Source organism: Uloborus diversus, chromosome 2, assembly GCF_026930045.1.
Source record: "Uloborus diversus isolate 005 chromosome 2, Udiv.v.3.1, whole genome shotgun sequence".
Lineage (NCBI taxonomy): Eukaryota > Metazoa > Arthropoda > Arachnida > Araneae > Uloboridae > Uloborus > Uloborus diversus.
The window spans coordinates 193,141,822-193,165,774 of NC_072732.1; the positions used below are offsets into that span (position 1 = coordinate 193,141,822).

The 23,953-nt window shown below is 34.0% G+C and overlaps 1 protein-coding gene across 1 annotated transcript in view; it reads left to right on the forward strand.

Annotated features, from left to right (window-relative positions):
• The first annotated feature begins 2,186 nt into the window (after nucleotides 1–2,186).
• Nucleotides 2,187–23,953, forward strand: part of LOC129216740 (uncharacterized) — an 83,538-nt gene continuing 61,771 nt past the window's right edge. The window contains exons 1-3 of the mRNA XM_054850956.1: nucleotides 2,187–2,255; nucleotides 2,670–4,776; nucleotides 7,201–9,515. Of these exons, the coding sequence (XP_054706931.1) occupies nucleotides 2,187–2,255; nucleotides 2,670–4,776; nucleotides 7,201–9,515 (4,491 nt within the window). The remainder of the gene's footprint in view (nucleotides 2,256–2,669; nucleotides 4,777–7,200; nucleotides 9,516–23,953) is intronic.

Here is a 23,953-nt window from a genome sequence, read left to right on the forward strand (position 1 = left end):
CTCGTTTTTTATTCTACTTAGAAATTTCGAACCGGTACCATCTTCAGCAGAAAAACCAGAGCTTTCCATGGACACATAAAGTAAATATGTGCAAGTATTTTTTCATCCCCATATTAGAGAATTTATACGAAAATTGTGTTTTATTGCCCCCCTAAGGGGGTTTTGCCCCCCATAACTGAACGAAAACTACCCTATGTGTTATTCTGATGCATAAGCTATATTATTGTAAAGTTTCATCAAAATCCGTTCAGTAGTTTTTGCGTGAAAGAGTAACAAACATCCATACATCCATACAGACAAACTTTCGCATATATAATAGTAGTAAGATGTGCAATAACTTTAGAAGTTTTTATGAAAGTATCACTTATGTTCACGAAAAGATAATTTTAAATTTCTTTCAAAAATATCAATTTTGTTCGCATGTTTTAGGCTCATATGACGCACAGATTTCCGCCAAACTTTACCAACATTTTAGAAAACTTCGCAGCATCCAAAATATACTAAAATATGAAAAAAAATTAAAAAATGTTGAAATATAAACATAAGCAATTAGCTTTAAAATGGTTACGTCCGTCTAAATTCTCAAAGTTAATATCTTCATGAATCTAATACTTTCTCAAGACATTTATGTGGGAACTCACTGACAAACCCCTACACAACTACATGACAAGGGATTATGCAGAGGCGCTGCCAGCGTCTACGCAGCAACGAGAATATCACGATATCGCACGGGAAATAAGATAGAGTGCGATTGACTGCGGTCAAGAGAAGGGCCAGTGTGGTTCGTACCCTTTGAAAGACTTGGCTGAGGTCAAGTACCGCTTCAAGTACCAGTGTTTGAAGGTACCGTGGTACCATGTACCAGATTAGGACCGGATGCCATGGTATCCAGAAGTAACAGGACATTCATATTCTTGTGTAAATAGATCATCATCATCGTTAAAGAACCATTCATAGATAAGCACCTAATAAATAATTACTCAGTTACGTGGAAGTCTATGTGTCCCTCCACATTTACATTGTAATGACATCGTAGACAGAGAAAAACGTAAAACTTTTTTTTTTCTAATTTAAAGCCTTCAAACAGAAAATTTCCAGAACCCCCTTCTAAAATTATACATTAGTGCATTCATGCGTTAAGTGTAGCACGATCGAAAAAGTAATGGTGAAATAATGTTTGAAAAAAGTATCTTTCTATCAGAAATACCAATTTGAGCTTAAAACATAATTAGTGAAGGAACTAAACCTGTTTAAATCTGCCATAGCTTGCAGTCGCTCGAGAACGTTGGTCGTTGTTTGCGCTATCTATGTAGGGGAAGGTGGGGCAGGGTAAAATAGTTAAGATAGCTCACTTTTTTCAAAATGAACAAATTGGAAATTTGATCTGAAAACTACGATGTATAAAAAATGATCAATATCTCTCTCTATATATATAATAGCCAATGCTCGAGCAACCCGCAAGTTTCAACAATGAAACTCGCGCCACGGCATGATAATTTCATAATATGTTTTGGCAATGCTTAACATGCAGGGAAAGGCTTTATTGTGACAAGGCTGAACTGGATCCGGTAACTTAACTGTTTTACTGGTAAGACTGTCATTTCAGGAGAATAAAGAAACGTAAAAAACGGTCAAAAATGAACGCTATCCACTGGAATTAAAGTTATTCCACTGGAGTGACGGTTAATATTTCAACTATCAAAATATCACCGAACAGGCAATCGCTTCGTTCAAATGTAGAAGCAATTTTTATCGTCATACCTTGATGGGCGGTTTTCGAGCTTTATAATAAAACTTGCATTGAAAGTCTTTTTTTTTATTGCTGGCAGTAAATTTGATCCAGAAAAAAAAAAGTAACTGAGGTTTTACTGGGTGTCTTTACATCTAGAAACTCTCACCTTTGAATTGAAAAGAGGTTCCTTGAAATCCCAAAAGACGTGTATTCTGTAATCTGTTTATTTTTGTTAAACAATGTTGGATATTTCCTGTTATACTTTCAGCGATTTGAAGTAACTATTTTTTCAATCAAAAGAACTTTTGAAACAATTCAGAGCAAAAAACTTAAAATGTGTTCTAAATAAGTTTTTGGTCACCAATGCATACTTTTTCGTTCAATTACCACTCTTAGTAACGATCAACTGGAAATATATAATATTAAACAAATAAATACTGCTATAGGACAACCGATGTCGGATGATACTGAAATAATAATCATGCAAATCCTTCCGTCAAGGGGATTGAAATTCGTTGTTCACGTAAGCAACGTTTGTTCACTAGTGTCTATTCTATAGCAGTGATCTTCAATCTCATTTAAATAGAGAGCTAAATTTTTATTACGGAAGGGTTTGCAGGCCGCTATGATCAAATTATATAGTTTTAAAATAAATTTTCATTAAGTTTGAAAATTATAAAGAAATTCGATACTCAACGCATAGTGTAATTGAAACAATAAAGCATGAATAAAAAACATTGAAACTTGTTACAGAACACATAAACTAAATTAAAATCATCAAAAGGCATTTTTTTAATTCGATGAGTAACATTACATTTTGAATGTTTCAAAATGGACGTTTTTTGTAGCAATGCTCTGGTTTTGAACCAAAATCTTGAAATTTACATAAATAAGCGATAAAAAGATTAAAATTAATGTTTTCCTTTTTTAATTTTAGGTTACTGCATTCCAGATAGGACGAAGAGGTCTTCAACAAGATGCCCCCATACTTGGTCGAAGAAATTCGCACGAAAATGTAACGAAACTACAAAACAAAGACACTCCCATAATATCTAATGGTACAAAACTTTCTTATACAACTATACCCGATTATTCTACAAATGAAGAATGGGAATCAACTCAGTATGACGTAACGCACAAAACTGGGCTCGATCAAACACATAATGCAACTGAGAATGAAGAGCTAGGATACAGAAATAATCAGAATGGTTCTAGTTTGAGTTCACAAGATATTATCAATTTGGTTACAGTTTCATATCATAGAGAGCAAATGCCTAATAGGACAACAAATCTTCAGGCAGAAATCCCAGACGATGCAAATTCATCTCACGTTGAGAACTTTTATTCTGTAGAAATTAACTCGATTTTGAGAACTACCTATCTAACATCTAAGAATGAAGAAGTGCCAGTAAATGATGCTAGTCAAAATTCAGCTTCAAAGATGCAACTAGGAATATCAACTGAGCTAGATGATTTCAAATCTACTAGTGAATACAGCAGTTATAAGCTCGAAGAAGCGAAAACTGAATTTCCAATAACCGCTGAAAGTTCTAACGGTGAATCTGGAATATTTAATGGAGCATTGAAGAATGAGGAATTGAAGTCAGCTATAACAAATGTAAATCAGTCTTCAGAAGAGCCGAATGTACTCGCTTCGGAAATTAGTAATGGAACAGCTGAGAATAAAATAGAGTCAGTTGGTAAATTAAATAGCACAAGTGAGATTAGAGATCAAAAACAGTTGCCTAGAATGTCAACCAAGTTAGACGACCTGAAATCTACGACTAGATACAGCAGTTACCTCAAAGAAACGAGGGATAAAAATGCAATAAGTACTAAAAGTTTTAATGGCGAATTAGAAATGTTAAATGGAACATTGAAGAATGAAGAATCTATGCCAGTTACTGCAGTAGTAAAGCAGCCTTCGGAAGAACAGAACGTACTTGCTGCAAAAGTTAGTAATGGAACATCTGAGGTGGAGTCAATTAGTGAATTCTTTAACGCAACTCACATTAGAACTCCAGATAAGTTGCTTGGAATGTCAACCGAGTTAGAATTCTTGAATTTTACGAGTGGATACAGCAGTTCTCTCGAAGAACCGAGGAATAAAATTGCAATAAGTACTGAAAGTTCTAATGCCGCATTTGGGATGAAGAATGAAGAATCCATGTCAGCTTCTGCAGTTGTGAAGCAGCCAACAAAGGAACTGAACATACTCAATTCTCCAGTTAGTAATGGAGCATCTGAGCTTGAAATGGAGTCAAGTAGCAAATTAAAAAACTCAAGTCAGATTGTTGCCTCTGTTGTTACTCCAGAAAAGTTGCCTGGAATGTTAACTGAGTCAAACAATTTGAAATCTACAAACAGATACAGTAACTATGAACTTGAAGAGACGAATACTGAATTTGCTACAAATACTGAACGTTCTAGTTATGAATTCAGAATGCTAGATGGAAAGTCACAGGAAAAAGGATCCAGATACAGCAACTATATATCCGAAAAAAATCAAACTCAGCTTGAAACAACTGCTGAAAGTCCTTTTGATGAAATTGGAATGTTAAATAAAACTTTGGAAAATGAAGGATCGACGTCAACTACTGGATCTCAAGTAACAACAAATCAGCTGAAAACGAAATACTCTAACCATGTAGCATCTGCCATTACAAACGAATCACAGTACATGCGAAACAGCATGAATACAAGTAGAGAAAACTTAAAAAATGCTGACGACTTGATCTACAGAAGCAGTGAAGAGTTAGAGTCGAATTTTGAACAAAGAGTGCTTGTAAATACTGAAAAGGAAATTGATTACTTCAATGCTACCAATGAAAGCGAGAAGAATTTTCCTATGAATGTCACAGCAGACGACATATTGCCAGAATTAATGTTTGACAATAAAACTGATCACCTCTCCAGAAATGTTTCAGAAGATGTTCAAACGCAACCCTTCATTTTGCTGCAAGACTGGAGCACTGATGGAGTTGTTTTGGAGGAAGTGCAAAGTAAAAGTACCCCTCTCAGAGAAGGTGTTACAGGAAGGAAGAGTAATTTCCCATTTAGTGTGGAAAGCTCTAGTGGTGCAACGACACCAGAAATTCATATTTTAGGTGTGCAAAGTTTTGCAACAGTTAGTAAGGATAATAGTTTAAATAGCACAGGTTCCATTAGTAAATCAATACTTTTCTCAAGTATGCCATTTTCAATGGAAATAGATAAAGCTACAAAACTGAGCGCTCAAAATCATGTGTTAGCAACGACTGAAAGCATTCATGAAAGACACGATAAAAATTCAACACTAGAAATTCCAGGGTCAGAAGATAATGCTATGACTCAGACGGAAAATATAAGTTCTTCATCAGAAGCAGGAAGCATACTCAAAGGAAATGGATATGAATTTTCAAGCAATGAAAAGCAGCAAACTGGATCTAACATGCTCCACAAATTTAGCTTTTCGAATCACACTAAAACTTCAAAAACTCAAACTGATACTTCTGTTGAAACCGGACATGAATTTTTAGCTATAAGTGAATTTATGAATGAATCTGCTACAACGGACTCTAAAGTAATCGAAACCGAAAGTCTTTTAAACCAGAGGAGGAAAAATAGTTCGACAAAAGAATCAGGAAGGGAATCACCAGTTGAAATACATGCAGTTGATAAAAGCAGTGTTAAGACTAGCAGTTGGCTTAAAGCTGCACCCACTGCAACCAGGTATAATAATCAAAAAGAAAATACAACATTTGTCGAAAGTGAAAAAGACAGACTCGTTCACACTGCAACTGAAAAGATTGACTCCATCATTTTTAGGAAAAATTCAGAAAAAGAGGAAAATCCAAGGAGTACAAAAATGATACTTAGAAATATTGCAACAAAAGAAAAGGAGTATGAAAGTGATGTTGTTTCACGTTTAAAATGTGTAATATTTGAAGATAAAATCGCAACTACCAGCAACATTACTGATGTTTTATTGAAAGTTAGAATTGAGTTACCTATTGATGACGGTAGCTCCAAAAATACCACTGAATTTCAACATTGGGAACTGTGTGTTCTAAGTAGCTCCCTTTTTCAATTAGTGAATGACACTAATTTTGTCAAACACGCCAACGTAAGCCACGTTGGAGAAACTTTTAACCACAGTATGCCAATGCAAATTGAGCATTTCGGCAAGGAATACCCATGCGAAGACGAAAACAAGAGAAATGAAAGTAACTGGAACAAGCTGTCAAGTGTATTTTATGACAGTTATAGGAGTTTAAACAGTACTGACATTTGTGGGAAAATTAAACAGTTTTTAGTGCAAAACTTTAGTGCAGTGTTATTACCTAATGTTAACCATGCACGTGTTAGTGAAAGGGCTAAGGGACTTAAGAAGAAAGAAGGTGAATTTCCATCAGAAAAAGAAATAAGCACTGAAAATGCCTCAGATTTTCACCAAGATAAAGATGAAACAACAGCACTGGGAGAGCGTGACAGAATTAAAGATAAACATGAAAGTAACGTTTCAGAAACAAGCATTATAGGCTCAAATATAAGTGTGGAACAAACATCAGGTCTTAGAACAACAGAATACGATTATTTCAATGAGCTTGAGAATACGACAAAAAAAGAGAATGATAGTACAGAAAATATTTACCTTCGCAATATGACTGAGAATATAAAAAACGAAGGGAATGGAAAAGAACATACTCCATTCCTCAAAGTGACTGAAAATACAACAGACAGAGAAAACGAAACAGAACATATTTCTCTTCAAAACGTAAACATAAGGGAAAGTGATAAAACTGCGAGAGAAGATTATTTTGATCCAGTTAACGAAGAAGGTGAAGGAAGAAAATCTCAGAACGAACATGAGAAAGCAGAAAAACTGAACGGTTATTCAAATAAAATTTTTGAAAACATCATCATTAGAAATCTTAATATTAAATCGCTGATGCGTCTCATAGTAAGCGAAGACGAACGAATAAATATGACCGAGTTAGAACCTACTTTAAAAGACGATATAAATACGAGTCATGACATAAAAATGACAAGCAAAGATTCTCAAACAGCCTCTGGTATGAGAAATATGGTTGCAAGAGGAGAAGAAAGACACACACGATCGAAAAAAGATACTGGAGAGTACATGCAAGCGTACGAAGGTAAAAGGGGTCGGGAACATCATTTTATTCCCGTTCCAAAACAAGTGATCTTTCGTGGGAATCAAAGACTTCAAGATCCAGCAAATTACAATTCTCGGAGGAATTTCATGAGATATGGTTCAGAACAAGGATCTAAACCTGAGAATAATATACAATATGACTCAAGCAGAAAGACGTACTTCATTCCTCGGAACAGATCCCCCCTATGGCACTGGAACGAAAGGGCTAAATACACTCCGATGACACGAAGAAACGGAGGGTTTAAGAAATATGAGCGAGATTTCTATGACGATGGTGATTCGATTAATCTTCAAGTGTTTTATTTTCCAGAAAAACGCCCAAAACAAGGAACAGAAGTGGATTACATGGGAAAAGAGAATATAGAAGATGTCAATCCATCACAAAGTGAACATTTACACATGCTGAGAACGTTCCCGTCCCAGGAAATGCAACTGTCAAAGTTTTCAGAGCAACACAACAGTAACGAGCAGCAACACAGAGCTTACAATTCTGACATTTCTGCGGTAAAACCAATGTCTTGTGACATTGCTCTTCAAGAGAAAGAGCAGATAGAAGAGAAAAGTTACGAAACTCCAAACATGAGAAATAGTGAAAATATTCAGTCTTTTGAAAGAAAAGAAGATGCCATGTCAGAAGCGGAAAAACTTGAGTTTTTGGATCGTTCTAAGACAGATTCCCGCCTTAATATGACAAGCGAAATTGAGCTACTTCTGCGAGTAATTAAAAATAGAAATATAAGTCTGGAAAAACTCAATCAATATCTTTTGTTGTCAGATGCTGATAGATCGTCAGTACGAAAGCAGAATACTAATGCGTTTGTAGAAAAGTCAGATACAATTGACAACGGTTCGAGAACAGAAAATACCGAACATGAAAGTGTATCTTTAAACTCACGAGAAAAAGATGTTTCAAAGGATTTCTCCAAAGGAAATGTATCACTTTTTCAAGAAAATCAAACCTCGGGATCAAAAAAAGTTGCTGTTGATATTCCTTCAGAACTGCAAGAGTCAACTGCGGAAAGAGTGACGCAAAGTATAAGAGGGTTTACGATGAATTTTCAATATCGAAACCACCAGGAAATATTAAATGAGCCGAGTGAAGTTACAAATAAAAAATCCATTGAAGCTTTTGCATCAAACATAGAAGGGAACAGTTCAGAACTGATGAATACTCAAACGTTTACATCTTTTGTAAATAATGTGGTAACTGACTCTATGGTCATAAATAACGATCAGGTATATCTGAATGAAAGGCAAACATCAATAACTCCACTTCCAGAAAGTAACAGAAAGTTTCACAAAGACCGTACACAGACTGAAATCATTGATGACGAAACGGAAATACCTGGAAAACAAAGAGAAAATGTTTGGACGACGTTTGTAAATAACAAGCCTTATACCGTAAGTTATGATCTGGGGACAAAAAGACCAGAACACCGATCAAATAACCAACAACATTTAGAAATTCGAAAACCGGCTGCTTCTAGCGATGCAGTTTTTACAGAGAAAATTCAAAAATTAAATCCAGATAATTCAAGAACTGAACCTGTACATGATATAAAAATAGAATCACAAGAAGAAGCAAGTTTTGAAGGTGCAGTGTCCAACCACTCGGATGAAGATTCCAAACTAGTAAAACACAACATGGAATTTTTACACAGAAATGCACAATCCAAAAACTATAACCACTTTGAAATTTCCACATCGGTTCCTACCCAAGATAAATTTTTCAGTCCAAATTCTTTCCTCTCAACAAAAAATGCAGAGGCAATGGATTTAAAGACAATTTCCGATTCAAAGATATCAAAATCAAAGGAGGATTTCGAAGTCGGAGATAAAATTCAAGAACCGTATGCAAAAACACTGAACACAAAGCTTAACACCGAGTCAGAAGATAATACACAGATTCAAGTTCCTACTAAACATTTAATGCAGGAAAATTCCAATGAATCAAATAAAAGTCGGGGATTAGATGTTAGAAATGACTACAGTTTGGTAGAATCAGATCGTGATGTGAAACATGATGACTTTAATTCTGAAATGCGAACTGCAAAAGAAAATCAAAGAAACGAAGGAACTGAAATGATTTTAAAATCTGATCTATCGCTTGAAACTGAGAGCGAGAATACTCGAAAAATAATCCTGAAATCTGATGGCATGGAAAAGGGGGAATTAAAAGCTAAAATACAAAACACAGTAATAATAAATTCTACACCTGATACTAGACTGGATATAAATACGACTCAAAGCCAAATGAAAACAAACGACTTTTTATTATCAAGATCTTCACCTAATCAAAGAAGTGGATTAAGTAAAGATTCAGTAATTGAAAACTATTCGAAGGAGAATGAAAAAGAAGTCTCTGACGAGAACATCTACTCAGCGGAAAAGATAGAAAGTAATGCTGCAGAAATGGACAACGTATCTCTTAGCATTAATAGCAAAAGCAGCTCAAAGATAAAAAAGGAGAATTACCGAAATAATCAGGTTAATCATCATAAAAATACAGATAATGAAGAGAAAACAACTACTTACGGACAATTTTCAGACTTAAGCATTAACTACAAGCAAAACGATGCAAAATTTGATGTGGCATCAATAGGCGATACCGAAGAAGAAAGAAAAGTTATAATACAAGAGCAGAGATCAAGTTACGTAACAGAAAGATATCCACATTCAGTCGATATATTGGGAGAAGAAAGTTTATCAAAACAGAAATTCATTGAGAAAACAACAGTTAAAAGTATAATGAGCCATGAATCTAACTCTAAAGATATTAAACAAGACTTTCTGAATCCAGATTCTCAAAAACAACACGAAGAAAAATCAGGCCCATATTCACAACGTCCGACAGTGGCACATACTGTTTGGAAATCTTCAACTAGCAATAAAAAGCACGAAATCGAAAATAATGCAAAAGAAATTGAATCACATACTTTGGAAGATATTTTACGCGAAGAAAACATGAAAACGCCAAGTGAAGGAGAAGTTTTATTTAGAAAAGTGCCTGAAGAAGATCCCAACTCACAAAGCGAAGATAAATCGAACGAAGGAAAGATATCAAAGCACACAACATTAGAAATAATTTTTCAAAATTCTAGAAATGATTCTGTACAGCAAACACAAATTGACCGAGGAGTGACAGATAATACAGTGACCACCAAAGAATCCGAAGTTTTATATTCAGCTGCGAATCAGCAGGGAAGATTAGTTTCAACTCCTACTTTAATTCAACCAACACAACGAGATATTACTATTCTGGACTTACAGAATCAACAGCCCTCCAGTGACCACCAAAATATTATTTCAGAACTTTCTAATGGAACTCAAAATCATCCTGCAACATCAAATATAGAATTTGAACCTGTTTTGATAAGCACTGAGCAAACGACTCCTTTTTCAGCAAGAACTCTGGGGCCAAGAGACTCTGACAACTTTACGGCAGAAGCATATAAAGCTCGTGAAGTTCCTCTCCTGAAAGACAAATCATCAAATAGAAAAAAATCAGAGGAAGAAGCACTTGCAGAACACACAGAAGGAGCAACAGAAGAGTCTTCTTCAACATCCATTACAGATTCAACTATTTTTCATTCCACTACAAAAAGTATCGACAACAAAAAATCGTTTTCAACACCAGGAGATTTTATGGAAGCTGGCTCAGAAAATGTTACGACAACGAAACACTTACAAAGGCTACCAACGATCAAGGGACATCGAAAAGCAGCATCGAGCATGAAAAATACTCCAAGTTGGAGGGAAGAAGTAGATAAAAAAGACCATTTGAAAGAAAACTTTCCCAGTCAAGAGATTAGCATGAATGATGAGGAAAAAAATGCATTAACATCAACAGAAGATTCAACCACTTTTCATTGGAGCGCACAAAGCCCACACAACAAATACTCGTTTTCAACCCCAGACGGTTCTGTGGGAATCAGTTCAGATTATGTAAGGACTTCGAAAAATTCACGAATCCTACCAACGACCATGGAAAATCGAAAATCAACACCAAAAATGCTAACTTTTCTTAGCCGGAGTGAAAACGTAAGCAAAAAAGATCAATTACAAGGAAATTTATCCAATGAGGAGACAAGCATGACTGGTGAGAAAGGAAGTGTGTTAATTTCAACTGAAATGTCAACTATTAACCATTGGAATACAAAAAGTGCACACAGCAAGCACTCGTTTCAAACACCAGATGATTCGATGGGAATCAGTTCAAAAAGTATAAGTACTTCGAAGAGGCCACGAAGGGTAAGAAAGAAACATCGAAAAACAACACCAAAAATGGCAGTAACATCAACTAATGATTCAGTCATTAATCCCTTGAGTACACAAAGCACACAAGTCAAAGACTCGTTTTCAACCACAGTAGGGAAGTTGCCGAAAATGTGAGGACTTACAACAAATCTACGAGTGCCAGCGACAATCTAGAAACATCAAGAAATAATACCAGAGTCGAAAAGTTTTGAAAATTGGAGAAATGGAAAAGTATTGATCAATTACATGAAAATGTGTCCAGTCAGGGAATAAGCCCCGTCAATAAAAAAAAAATGTTAGAGAAAAAGGAGAACTACAAAATTAAAGTTTGAATCCAAGTGACTGTTCAAAAGCTTCTCATTTTTATTTTTTTAAAGTATTGGTACCTCACAAATGAAACGAACTGAACGCTCCTTAATCCGTTTAACTGAATAAAAAAAATGTGAACGAAACGGCAAAACAGATCTAAGCTGTGACTTGTAAATTTTGTTAGTATTTAAAAAATGAAAACTTATTGAAACTTGCAAAATGATCCGAAAGATATTTTTTATTTCTTCTTTTTTTTTCTCCTTCAGAACCAAGCTGAAGCTTTAACATGTATATTCTGTGAACCTAAACAATGTGAGGAACAAAAGCCATTGAAATGTAAAAGTTCATAATGTACAGCTGCTTGCTCTCGGTGTCTGTCGAACAAACATTCAAACGCAAAAAGAATATAATTAAAATTTGGAATATTTATCTTGATTCATTTTTTTTGACCACACGCATATAAAATGACTGTTTAAACTTGAAATCTATAATAGTTACGTTTCAAATTTTATTTTAAGTTAATGATTTCAAAATTTGGAGATACGCATTCGTGTCTATACAAAGCAGGGGTCTTCATCCTTTTTTACTCTAGAGTCTAGAGCCACATTGTAAATTTTTAGAGGTGAGGCGGGCCAACAATCAAACAATATTTCAGTTCTGATGGTCTAGTTTTAGACATATTAGTTTACATATTTTTTTTATTACTTCGAAATCCATTCATATCTTCCGGGGCACCAAGCTCCCCAAATGCAATAAAAAGCTTATATTTTATGAAAAATCAAAAAAAAAAAAAAAAAAGAGGAGTTTTTTTGATTTGGCGTGAGGTGGCAAACTTTAGTGTTAGGCATATTAGTTAACATATTTTTTTTCCCATCGAAATCCATTTATGTCTTTTGATTCTCAGAGCGCGTCAAAGATACTTAAAAAATTTGATAATTTTGTGACAATTCAAAAAAGAAAGAAAAAAAATCCGAGATTACTCTTGGCACAATCTTGTATAATAGGTATGGTAGTTTATATATTTGTAAAGATTTAAACCCATTCATATCTTCCGGTGTGTGACTCTTCCCTCCACATGTTAAAAAGGTGTGGTTAAAAAGGTAACTAAGGTGGTTCAAAAATACATGTAAAAAAAAAGTTTCTCCTCGATAACAGGACACCCATCAATATTTTTAGACTTGTGGATAGTAATATGTTGGAAGAATTTTAACTTCCTATTTCAACTGAAAGAGGGTGCTCAACCCCCTCCCCCAAACCTCACAAGTATTCAAGTATTGGGAGGGGGTTAAAAAATATATTTATCGTAACATTATCTTAATTTTTCAACACCTTCCTTACTCAGAGCTGTAACCAGACTTTTGCTTCAGATAGGGTTTTACCAAACACGTGTGTTAGGAAATCTATATGATCAACCAAATTAGATTTCACTCGTATATTCTATTGATTTTTTAAATAAAAGGCTGTTTATATAGGGGGGGGGGGTGCTTTAAGGGCATTAACGCGAGCAAATGCAAAAGATGAATACCAACGATGGAAATTTTTTTATTTTATTAAGATTTACAATTTATTCCTACAATTCAGCAACTAAAAAACTTTTGCAATCAGTTTTGGGAAATGTGCAACACACAAGTCCCTTTGATACAAAATCATTCAATTCATATTTGCGAAAATATCATCAAGGAAGAAACTTTAAAAAATAAATTTAGCTGATTTTTCCAGAGTTACGGCTGATGAAACAACGGACATTTTGCAAAAAGAACAACTTTTAATGTTCTTAAGGTATGTGAATGAAGAAAAGGGATGTATACGAAGTCCTTCTGAGAATTTGTGCCAATGGGGACGTTTCCAAAATTTTAAAAGTATTTTTTTCTGAAAGAGTATGTTTAAAACATAGAATCTGACCATTTTTTAAATAATTTGTTTAATATATTTTTAAAAAATACCTTAATCGGTGAGCTTTCATTGGTTTATGCTTCTGCCGATGACATCACAAGTGATGAAATGCAATTCAGTGTTGCCACTCACAGAACAAAATATTTAATGCGCATCTTTACTCGTGTATTGGCAACGATATGGTTGATAGCAAGCGTAGAGCGCAATTTTAATTCTCTTCTTGATTATCATAACGTGGAAACGCGGTAGAAAAATGCGCCAAAGAGCATCATTTGTGACGTCAACAAGACCACGCCTTGTTTGAAAATTGAACATTTAAAAAGAATAATTAAAAAATAACTGTTGGGAAAATAAAAGTATTTTTTGGGTCCATTTTAGTTTTTTTGCTTATTTGATCAATTTCAGTGACAAAAAGTACTACTTTTGACTGAAGGAAACAACCCCATTGAAGACCCTAACATTCTCAAAGATCAACTAAAAATGCGTCTTTTGGATTTCAAAATCAAAAATTTAGTGGAGAGGGGCAATCGTTCATATTGCCCCTCCCAGAATCCGCACCTGCATGGATATGAATGTGTAGCTGCTTTCAGGGGCTACGTGCCCCTTTACAATTTTTCTATGCCACCCTAGGGAGACACACCCCACGGATTGGAAACCACTGCGTTTCTGTGAATTAGACTCTTTTCCCTGCATTCGTACTGCAAGAGCAGTGAAACTAGTTTTACAGAGTTCCGAGTTGGGTTCTCCTCATTCGCCGACTAAGAAATATCGCAACACATAACACTGTGCGGCAACAAAAAAATACCTTCGAAATGTTTCTGATACAATTCTTGCTGATTCTTATGTCAAATGAACTCCTGAATCCAAATACGAACACTGTTTCCCCCCAACACGTCCGACTTTTTAGAAATGGCACCCCGCAATTTGTTTCAGTTTTCGATAGTTTCATAGCCATTATTTTTATTTGGAGGGGGAAGGAAGTATTACATTAGCTATTAACCATCTTCTGAGAAGCTAGAGGAGTGCTAAGTTCAAAAACATGAACATTAAGAGCAAGTCGGGAGACTCTTATAAGTAGTATTTTCCCCTTAAATATTTAACAAATAATCAAAACCGATTTTTTCTTCCTAGGGTTTGTTTTATAATTTTTCAAGTTATTTTGCAGGCTAAAACCAGAGTATAGAACTCACTATCAAGATCCCCATGTCCGAAAATATTTTTACGTTGTAAAAAAATATATGTACAGGGTGTTCCGTTTTAACCTGCAAGACCTTTATTTTCGCAACTGTTAGTCCTAGATGTATACTTCCCACTGCAAAAATGTTCAAAATCATATGCAGAGTTAAGATATTGAAAGTTTGAAGCAAAAATAAAAATGAGTCAATAAATACAAAATTTAACTTTTTAAACAGGCTCCATGTCCCCTAACTTATATTTTGGGAAATAATCTACACTGAAAAACAATTTCAACACAAAAAGTTTGAAATTATTGCGACCCGTATTCACCGAGATATGAAACGCTGCGTTTTGTGACTTGCACCACTTTTCACTCGCCGTCAATAACGCCTTTTGAGGGAAAATATAGCAGTTGACATGTGTTTGAAATTAGACTTGTGCATCGAGTGTGGTTTTTTAAATTGTTCGTGCTTCTGTCGTTGTGGTTTTGCGTTTCATGTCATAACATTTGCATTTATTTTTGAATAGCAATGAAAAATATAAATACCTTTTGTTTTTCTTACTTTGACGACCTGTCATTCTTCTGAAAGGGCGGTAAATTCCAATCTCATCCTTTGTATGGTCCCTTAAAACTGTAAACTAGAATATCTCCCTGAGTTTTGGTCGCACAAATGTCAATTTATTTGTGTTAGTAATATCTTTCAATGGAGATTATTTTCCTAAATATAAGTTAGGGGACCTGGGCCAGTATAGAAAGTTAAATTTTGTATTTTTTGACTCATTTTTATTTTTGCTTTAAACTTTTAATATCTTAACTCTGCATCTGATTTTGAACATTTTTGCAATTGGAAGTATACACCTAGGACTAACGGTTGCGAAAATAAAGGTCTTGCATGTTAAAACGGAACACCCTGTATATAGGGGAGGGTGGCCTAAAGCAGGTAGGTCGCCCAAAGCAGGTAGGCTTCTGTTTGCCCCCCCCCCCATGGTGCGTAAGCGGCGATGCATACGTATGCCGTGTTTACATGAACACTCCCGAGTTTTAATCAGTCCCAGCGAAGCAGCAGTGAAGCGACATGGCGCAATCAGGCTTAAAAAAAAGAATGATACATTTCTAAAAAAAATGACGTTTTGTAATTTGTGATTAATCGAAGACCAGCTTTTTTTTAATTGTCAATAATATTACGTTATTCTGACACCATCCAAAATGTACTACGATAGTCATTTCGTTTGTTTCTCTTTTAAATTTAAGGTTATAATTATTGAAATAAAAAACGTGCCTTTGGGCAAAGTGGGTATAAGATTTAATCATATTTTTGTTTATAATTTCTTTACTCGTGTGCTTACTTAGATTTTCTATTTCAATAGGACAAGTATAACTTTACAAAGTTATTTTTTAGGATGTCAATTAATTAGTCTATTAATATAATCATTTATTTCTTTATGTTTTATAAACAAATGTGCTGACTTTAAATTGGATAAGTACAACTGGTTTATATTTTTTTATATAATGGCAGATTGCTAGTCAACTATTTTAATCATTTATAATGATCTCGATAATTATAAAATTTGAGCAGAAAAAAAAAGAAACTGTATCAGTTTTTTTTATTAAATTTATCGTAAAAAAAGACGCAATCATGTTAAAAAACAGAACATTTCCTATAATTTGTTACATTATCCTTCAACATGAATAATCTGTGTGATAGGTGCATAAATAATGCGAGGAACCTTTCGAATCTCCAAAACTATTGTTAGAAAATTTCGTGCAATGATTCAGCATAAAGTCAAAAGTGAAAAGTTTATTTTAGAGTTACTTAAACATTCTGTAGTTTAAAAGGTGAAAGAAATACCGTGAGAGAAAAATGTTATCTATATCAAAACATTAATCTCAAATTTTTGGTTTCACTTAAATAATTGAAAAGCAGTAATATGCAGTAAAATCAATTATTTTTTAAGCGAAAACAAAATATGGATAAAATTTCCTAATTCGTTTATTGCTTATTCAAAATATATATGCACCTGTTAGATTAATAAAGAAGTCCAATTTACCTGTAGTAAGCAGCTGTGATTCTGTATTTGATGGTCTTTTTTATTGTTATTGGAGGTGTTATTAGTTGAATAGTTAGTTGTTAATCCGGTAGTGAGTTCCTTCATCCTGCTTAATAAGTGGGAGAAATTAATTCTTGGAAAATGTTTTTAATGTCCTCCATAGTGTTTTGTTGATGGTTGTTGGAGGATTTGGCAGGATTTGTTTCGTCCAAGGATTTTAAAATAAGTATTTTTTTTTGACCTTCCCGGAGAAAGGATTTGAGGGCGAAGTCAATGCTGAGTTGGTAGAGTTTGATGTAGTTGACGTGGGAGATGACGTCGCCGATTTTTAATTTGTCTGCAGCAGCATACCCTGGGATAAGTTTAGTAATTTGCAATCCTTGAAATCTAAAAAGAAAAGTGAGCAAGTATGAGTAAAACTGCTAGATTTTATTTTTTAACAACTTGTGTAATGCTTACATTTAAATTATATCTGCTTAATGATACCCATATTGCTGTGATTAATTTCAAGTTTCTACATGCACCCCGGTGGTTTTAGTTAAAAAAAAAGCACGCACACACAACACCAATTTCTTGGATGGTCCAAATTGATTTACTTATTCAATATCGATATTTCTGATGCTCGAAAACTATGGCAGAAATTTCCGTCGTTCTTTTATATTTAGTGTCATTTTCAATTATGCTTTTATATTTAATTTATTTTGGTTTAGTCACATAAATCCCGGCAGAGAAGTTACTTCACACGTGTGTTGCAATTCAGAAAAACTTAAGTTTCAGATGTATTTTTGTTTTTCACAAAAAAGAAAAAAAAAAAAATACTACCCGAGATACAGCCTGCCAAAGATGGCAACCTGAGTGCAATTTCTCATTTGAGATGTTCAACAAAAATTTTGAACTGCATTATCTGTAGAACGGTGCACGATACTTTGCCCTAGTTTTTTATATTTATGATGGTAACAAGTTTTCTTACGCACAATAATCACTATGTGGAAATATTGGTTAACAACATTGGTCTTGCAACACCGTTTCGAAAAAGGTATTTTAAAATAAATTTTCGTTTTTTTAAAGGGCTAATTTCAATTTCTTTTAATTTTCATTACTTGATCATTAAGTACCATGGAGTATGGGAAGCTGCTGACCCACGGACGGTTGTACCTACGGACGTTGATCGGGAAATGCCGAGTATTGTCGAGAGATATCGGATGGGGGTTTCAACCAAGGGCGCCCATTTGCAAAATTGTAAGGGGGGACTCAAAAATTTTAACCATGATTTAGCAGGATATTTTCCCCATGGAGGTATATTTCAAGACAGATTAGAGTCCTTAAAATTTGACATTTTTAATTATATATTCATTAATGGCTGGAAAAGAAATATTTTTATATTTTTGCACAGAAAAAAGTATTAAAAGCAAGGAAGTTCTAATTTCCAAGGGGGGGGGGGGGTCGAGCCCCCTCTTGCCCACCTATATGGGCGCCCTTGGTTTCAACGTTTGTGTCTCAACCCTTTCCAGTGTCTCAGGAGGTTTCAACGCCTGAGATGATTCTATCACAATTTTTCGGCTTTAGTAGGATCAAATTAAAAAAAAAAAAAAAACCAAGTACTTTTTTTGTACGTTGTGGATTGTATTATTCCTTACCGTTGTAGATATGTTGCCCTATGTTTTCAAGGTGTTGTTTCTGATTTTTAATATTATGAAACTGTGGTCTTGTCGATGTGACAGGCCTTCAAAACCAAAAGGGTGTTCCTTTTTACCCAAGGACACATAACCATGTGTACCCACGGACTGCAATTTTTAGTGTGCTTGGATCACATCTGAGTCTTCTTACAATGTGAAGTACCTCAAAATGGTGCCTTGTCATCAGCACCCAAAATTTACTTTCTACAATAATGATAAATTTGAATTAAGGCTGGAAGATATTTTGTGGAAGTTACCCCCACCTGCTGTTGTAGGATCTACAGACTATCAATCCCAGCTGTTTTCATTCGAATTCGACTTTTTTTGGTTTTTGTTGGGTTAATCTAAAGTGAGTTTTTTTTTGTAATGGGTTAGTTTTTTTAAAGGTTTCAATTTTCATATAAATTGAAGTCATTATATAAGTACATAGAGAACCATACTAGTCATGTATCTAATTTTTCTTTCTTTCTTTCTTTTTTTTTTTTTTTTTTTTGCTTAAAAGCATATTCGACTTTATTAAGAGTAATATTTTTGTTTGAAGAGTTCACTGATGCTAAAAAAAAAGGATAATTTAAAAAAGAAAAAAAAAACCTTTAAGTAACCTAAAATTCGGTTAATTTTCAAAGTTTGATTTCTGTTGGATTTTTCGTTTAATGTTATTTTCAATTGATGTTTGAAGGTTTTCAGTATAAAATGGCTTATGAAAATGTATTGAGGACAATTGAGTTCCCTCAAACTTATTTATTATTTTTTATATATCCATGGGTACAAAGAGCCGAGCCATGTCCGTGGGTTGAACGGTGTGTTGTACCCACGGACAAAAAAGATGATTTTAAAGAAAAATATTTTGCTGTTGAAAGCTTCGAAACTTTCACCTGACAAAAATTGCCAAATTAGATGATAAGTTGTAGTGTCTGCCAGGAAATTTTACCAATTGATTATCCCTTCACAGAGACCAGCAAAAATTGAAAAGTAGAAGTTTTATCCGTGGGTACAGCAGCTTCCCCTACTACATTCGACGAGAAGGAGAGCTTTCCACTTTTGAATAGATTTAGACAGGGTTTAGAGGTATTTGAAAAAAATAGGAGCCTTTTAAGAACTTTATATGCTATCACTCACAAGTTTCAGTACACTTGCAAAAAATTATATTTTTACAAATTTCTGTAGAAATATATATATAAAAATATATAAAAAACGAATTTTTTTGTAACTTTTGTCACATAAATTGTATGCTCCAGCAATCATTTTCCAATAAAAAAAAAATATATCATTCGTGCATTTAGGGAACCAATAACAAGCGGAAGAAAACAAAAGCTTCTGGATCATCCTTCCTCGTAAATATCATGGAATAAGCTGTAAGTTTCAGAAATTAATTTACTTACTATGTCAATATTTTTTATAAATTTTCGTGAAATTATCACTGATATTCACGAAGATATAAACATTTCTTTCAAAAATAACAATTTTGTTAGCTTTGGCTCATACACGCAGAGCTTTCATAACATTTATTTATACACATCGAACAAATTTTTTAAATCCGCCCCCTCCCCCCCATCTTCATTAATGTATAGAAATTTTGTTTATTATATGAGGTAGTGAGAAGCAAAGGGATAAGAGTGAACTTTTCAAAGTTTCGAGTAAAAAACGAGTAAAGTTCAGATCCTTGGTAGGTTTTCATTGAATTTTTTTTCTAAATCAGGATGTGTATCAACACCCACCAGAGTTCCTTGTACCATCTATTTCCCTAAAACAGAGGAGAAGTTCTCTTACCATTTGCACTGATTATCCCCAAATTTTTAATTTTGGCATTTACATCCTTTTGCCTCATATGTGGTTGGTGTACAGCTCTATTATTAGTCGTTGAATTAGATTTAATTCTGTATAGAACCAATTAAATGTCCTAAAGGTATTGCAACAAAGTTGTACCAAATATCACATTTAAAAATAGCTCGTGAAGACGACGTTTGATGAAAGTTGGCCCTCTTTGTTCACATTTTTTAAGCTCCTTTTTACGAAATCTTTTGAAGTAATTCGCATTTAATCGTATGTTGAAAAAGCTCCATATTGAGTAAGTCTAGGCAACCGATTTTATTAGGATATTCAGTTCCGCAATATTTTATTCTTTATTAATGATCTTAAAATTGAATTTTGGGAAGATTGACGCTCAAAGATCTTTTTTATTCCTAAACTCGTATTAAACGATAAAATAAATCTTTAAACAATATTAAAGCACCATTAAAACGGAAAATATGTCCACCAAATAAATTACCAGGTCATTAAAAAGCCCAAAATTAGAATTTAAAATCAAAGCATTAAGAGTAAAGATGGAGGCAATATGAACGATAGCCAAAATTGTATCCTTAACTGAGGAAATACCGAAAGAAATGTAAAAATCTGTTACTGCAATATGATGCATTTTATATAGAGAATTTAAAAATTGACTTACTAATAAGTATTTGCAAAATTTTACGCAATTTTTACGTTTTTAAATAGCTCGAGTTGGAATTCCTCCTATTCAGGTTCTCATCCACTCAAAAGTGACAAAAGCTAAAACATTTCTTTGTTGAAGAATTGAAGCATTGTTGCAATGGATTACTTTAAAATTATATTGTTGTAGTTTTACTGAGAACATGCGAACAGTATTTACAATTATTGGAATTTAACAATAGTATATGAATAGTATATGAAATAGCAAACGTGACGTCACTTAGGATAGAAATGCGAAAATCTTATTGTCGGTTTTGCTGATGATGCTGTAACCTGTAACTTAACATTTTAATGGATCATCATCGCTTGGTGTCTAAACGAGTTAACATAGCGGTTTCCAACTTGGCGATCTCCCCCTTAAGGGGCGATTTGAATTCTCAAGGCGGCGATACATTCTTTAAGAGCAATGAATACTTAAAAGACCAAATAAGAACAATGAAAACAAATGAATATCGCAATTGAAAACTTACTCGAAACCGATTTATAAGAGTTCAGACAAGGTATTACCTGTCAAAAAAGAAATAAGTTAAAGTTCAGGAGCATCCTCCTCACACCTCGATTGAACCTAAATTAAGTGTTTTACCATTCATCACCATGTTTATGGATTTCAAATTTTCAATATTTGCAATTCTTAATTCCACCAGATTGCAATTCAAAACAGAAAAACAAATTATTAAAAATGTACTTACATCGATTCTATATGATGTTTTCCCCTTCAAGCACCTATCAGTTCTTTTTGGAAAAGAAAGAAAAGAAAAATGTGAAATAGATACTTTTTTTAAGGGACGGATATAGAAATAATTTTTTGAAGGGGCCCGGAAATTGAAAGCTCCCCCCCCCCACTAGAATAGTTTATAAAAAAGTTTTCATGACTTAATTTTAAAATATTGTTTTAGGATCCCTTAAGGCCAATTAATATACGTACTTTTAAGTACGTATGAGATAGTGAGAAGCATAGGGATGCAAGTGGCGAAATTAAAATCTTTGGGATAACCACTACAAATAGTATGTGAACCCATCCTCTGTCTTGGAGCAAGAGATAGTACTAGTAGCCCTGGTAGTTGCTGCTGTATAGCATTATCTAGAAAAAAAAAATCAATGAAAGCCTACCTAAAACATTATCTTTATACGCATTTTACTCAAAACTTGAAAATGTCCACTTGCATTTTTTGCTTTTCACTACCTCATATATTTCACTAATATACTTTGAACGTGGACGTGAAAAACTTTAACATTTCAAGTCAATTAAATACTAAACTCTATATAATTTCACCGAGATGGTTAATGAGCGGTTTTAATTAGGAACACTGTCATAATGATTATAACAAGGGAGCAAGGTTATTAAATAAAACTATATCTCATTTGAGTTTTTATAAATTAATTTATGTTTTAACTAGAAAACAACAGAATGCAACTAAGAGAGTATTGTAATTAAAGGGAAACTATATAATAAAATATCCAAGTTTTATTGAAGAACTAGTGGTACCCGCACGGCTTTGCCCGTAATAGAAAATTAAAAGGTCTTTTGGTTCGCCTGTATATTTACAAGTAATGTATGGTGAATTTTCTAGCCAATTGGCTTGTGCCCATGTTACCGTTCCACGTTATGATAATTTCGTAATTTACTCGTCATCTTATGATATTTTTGTCTTTAAAATTGGATTGGAAAAAGAACCACATCGAATTTTCGAAAAATCGCTTCGAGGTGCACACCCCCATTGTACAAACTAACTTTGTGCCAAATTTCATGAAAATCGGCCGAACGGTCTAGGCGCTATGCGCGTCACAGAGATCCTGACAGACAGAGAGACATTCAGCTTTATTATTAGTAATAAAGATAAAGATTCAGAAACTATTTCTTTGCAAATTTCAAAGCAGTTGTACATTTGTTCTTAAAGCCATGATACAGTTGAGATTTCAAATTTGATAGTGCATTCCGTTTTCATTAATATTACGGTTTTACCAAGAAACTACCTTGTGGTTTCTTTCGTTTTGCATTTTTTATAAGCTGCAAAAGAACTATATTATTTCGAAAAATAACTTACTGGATCGAAATGACTCTTTAGGTACGTCTACAGATTTTTTTTTAATGTTAATTATTGATTTCATCAAAGAAGATTTCATGGACGAAATACGATATCACGTTCCCTTGTATTTCAAACCAGCGAGTTAAATGCTTCCTGCCACTCTGGCCTTTAACACCAGTATACTTCTTTAGCAAACAAAAATATTTTTATTCAAACATGCTTTGTATATTTTGCGTTCCTTTTAAAAAAACGAAAAAAATTCGTTATGATGCACAGAAGTCTATTAAAAAGATTGTAAATGAAATAAGGAATTTAATTTATCTTTTTGGGAGGGGCCTGTCCCCTCCCCCCTAAAATCCGATTCTGCTTTTTTTTCATTAATTTATTTTCAGTTTAAGGCGGGCTTTTCCTCTATTCCATCCATCAGTGATTGGATTACTTTATCCATATATGTTTTACTTCACATTTAGCTTCGACATTAATGTTTTCAATACAGTCGATGTTCACTAACGCCAAGTTATGATTTTTTCAAGGAAGAAGGGTTGGGGGAGGGAATTTGACCCACCTACCGAAGTGTGAATCTCCGATTTCAATAAAACTTTGCTCATCGATAAAACGCTTAAAAATATTGGACCTCTTTTTTTTTCTATGTTTAAAAAACACCTTCCACGGGGTGAAATTTACCCCTAAATGTGATTTTTTACCCTTTTTTTTGGATACACTGACAAGTAACCCTGCCCAAGTATCATTATACCGATCGGAATGAAACTTTGCACATCGATAGAACACTTAAAAATATTGAACATGTGTTTTTTTTTATATTGGCAGTGAACACTTTTAACGGGGTGAAATTTACCGGTAAATATTAAGTTATTAAAGTACACTGACAAGTAACCCTACCCAAATGTGAATCACCGACTGGAATAAAACTGCTTGGCACACCGATAGAGCACTTAAAAATATTGAACCTGTCAGGGTTCAATATTTTTAAGTGTATCAGCTACCAGTATATCATATACCGTATATCAGCTACCAGTTTGTTTGGCACTCTTGGCTTTCTTAAGAGGTTTTTTCATCTCCTGCTCAGTCACTTCATAAGTCGGGCTGATGAGTGCTAATAAGCACAAAACTGCAGTCCTCAGTTGGAATTCGACTGAGCTGGCGGTGTATTTCATGTATTTCTGCCTTA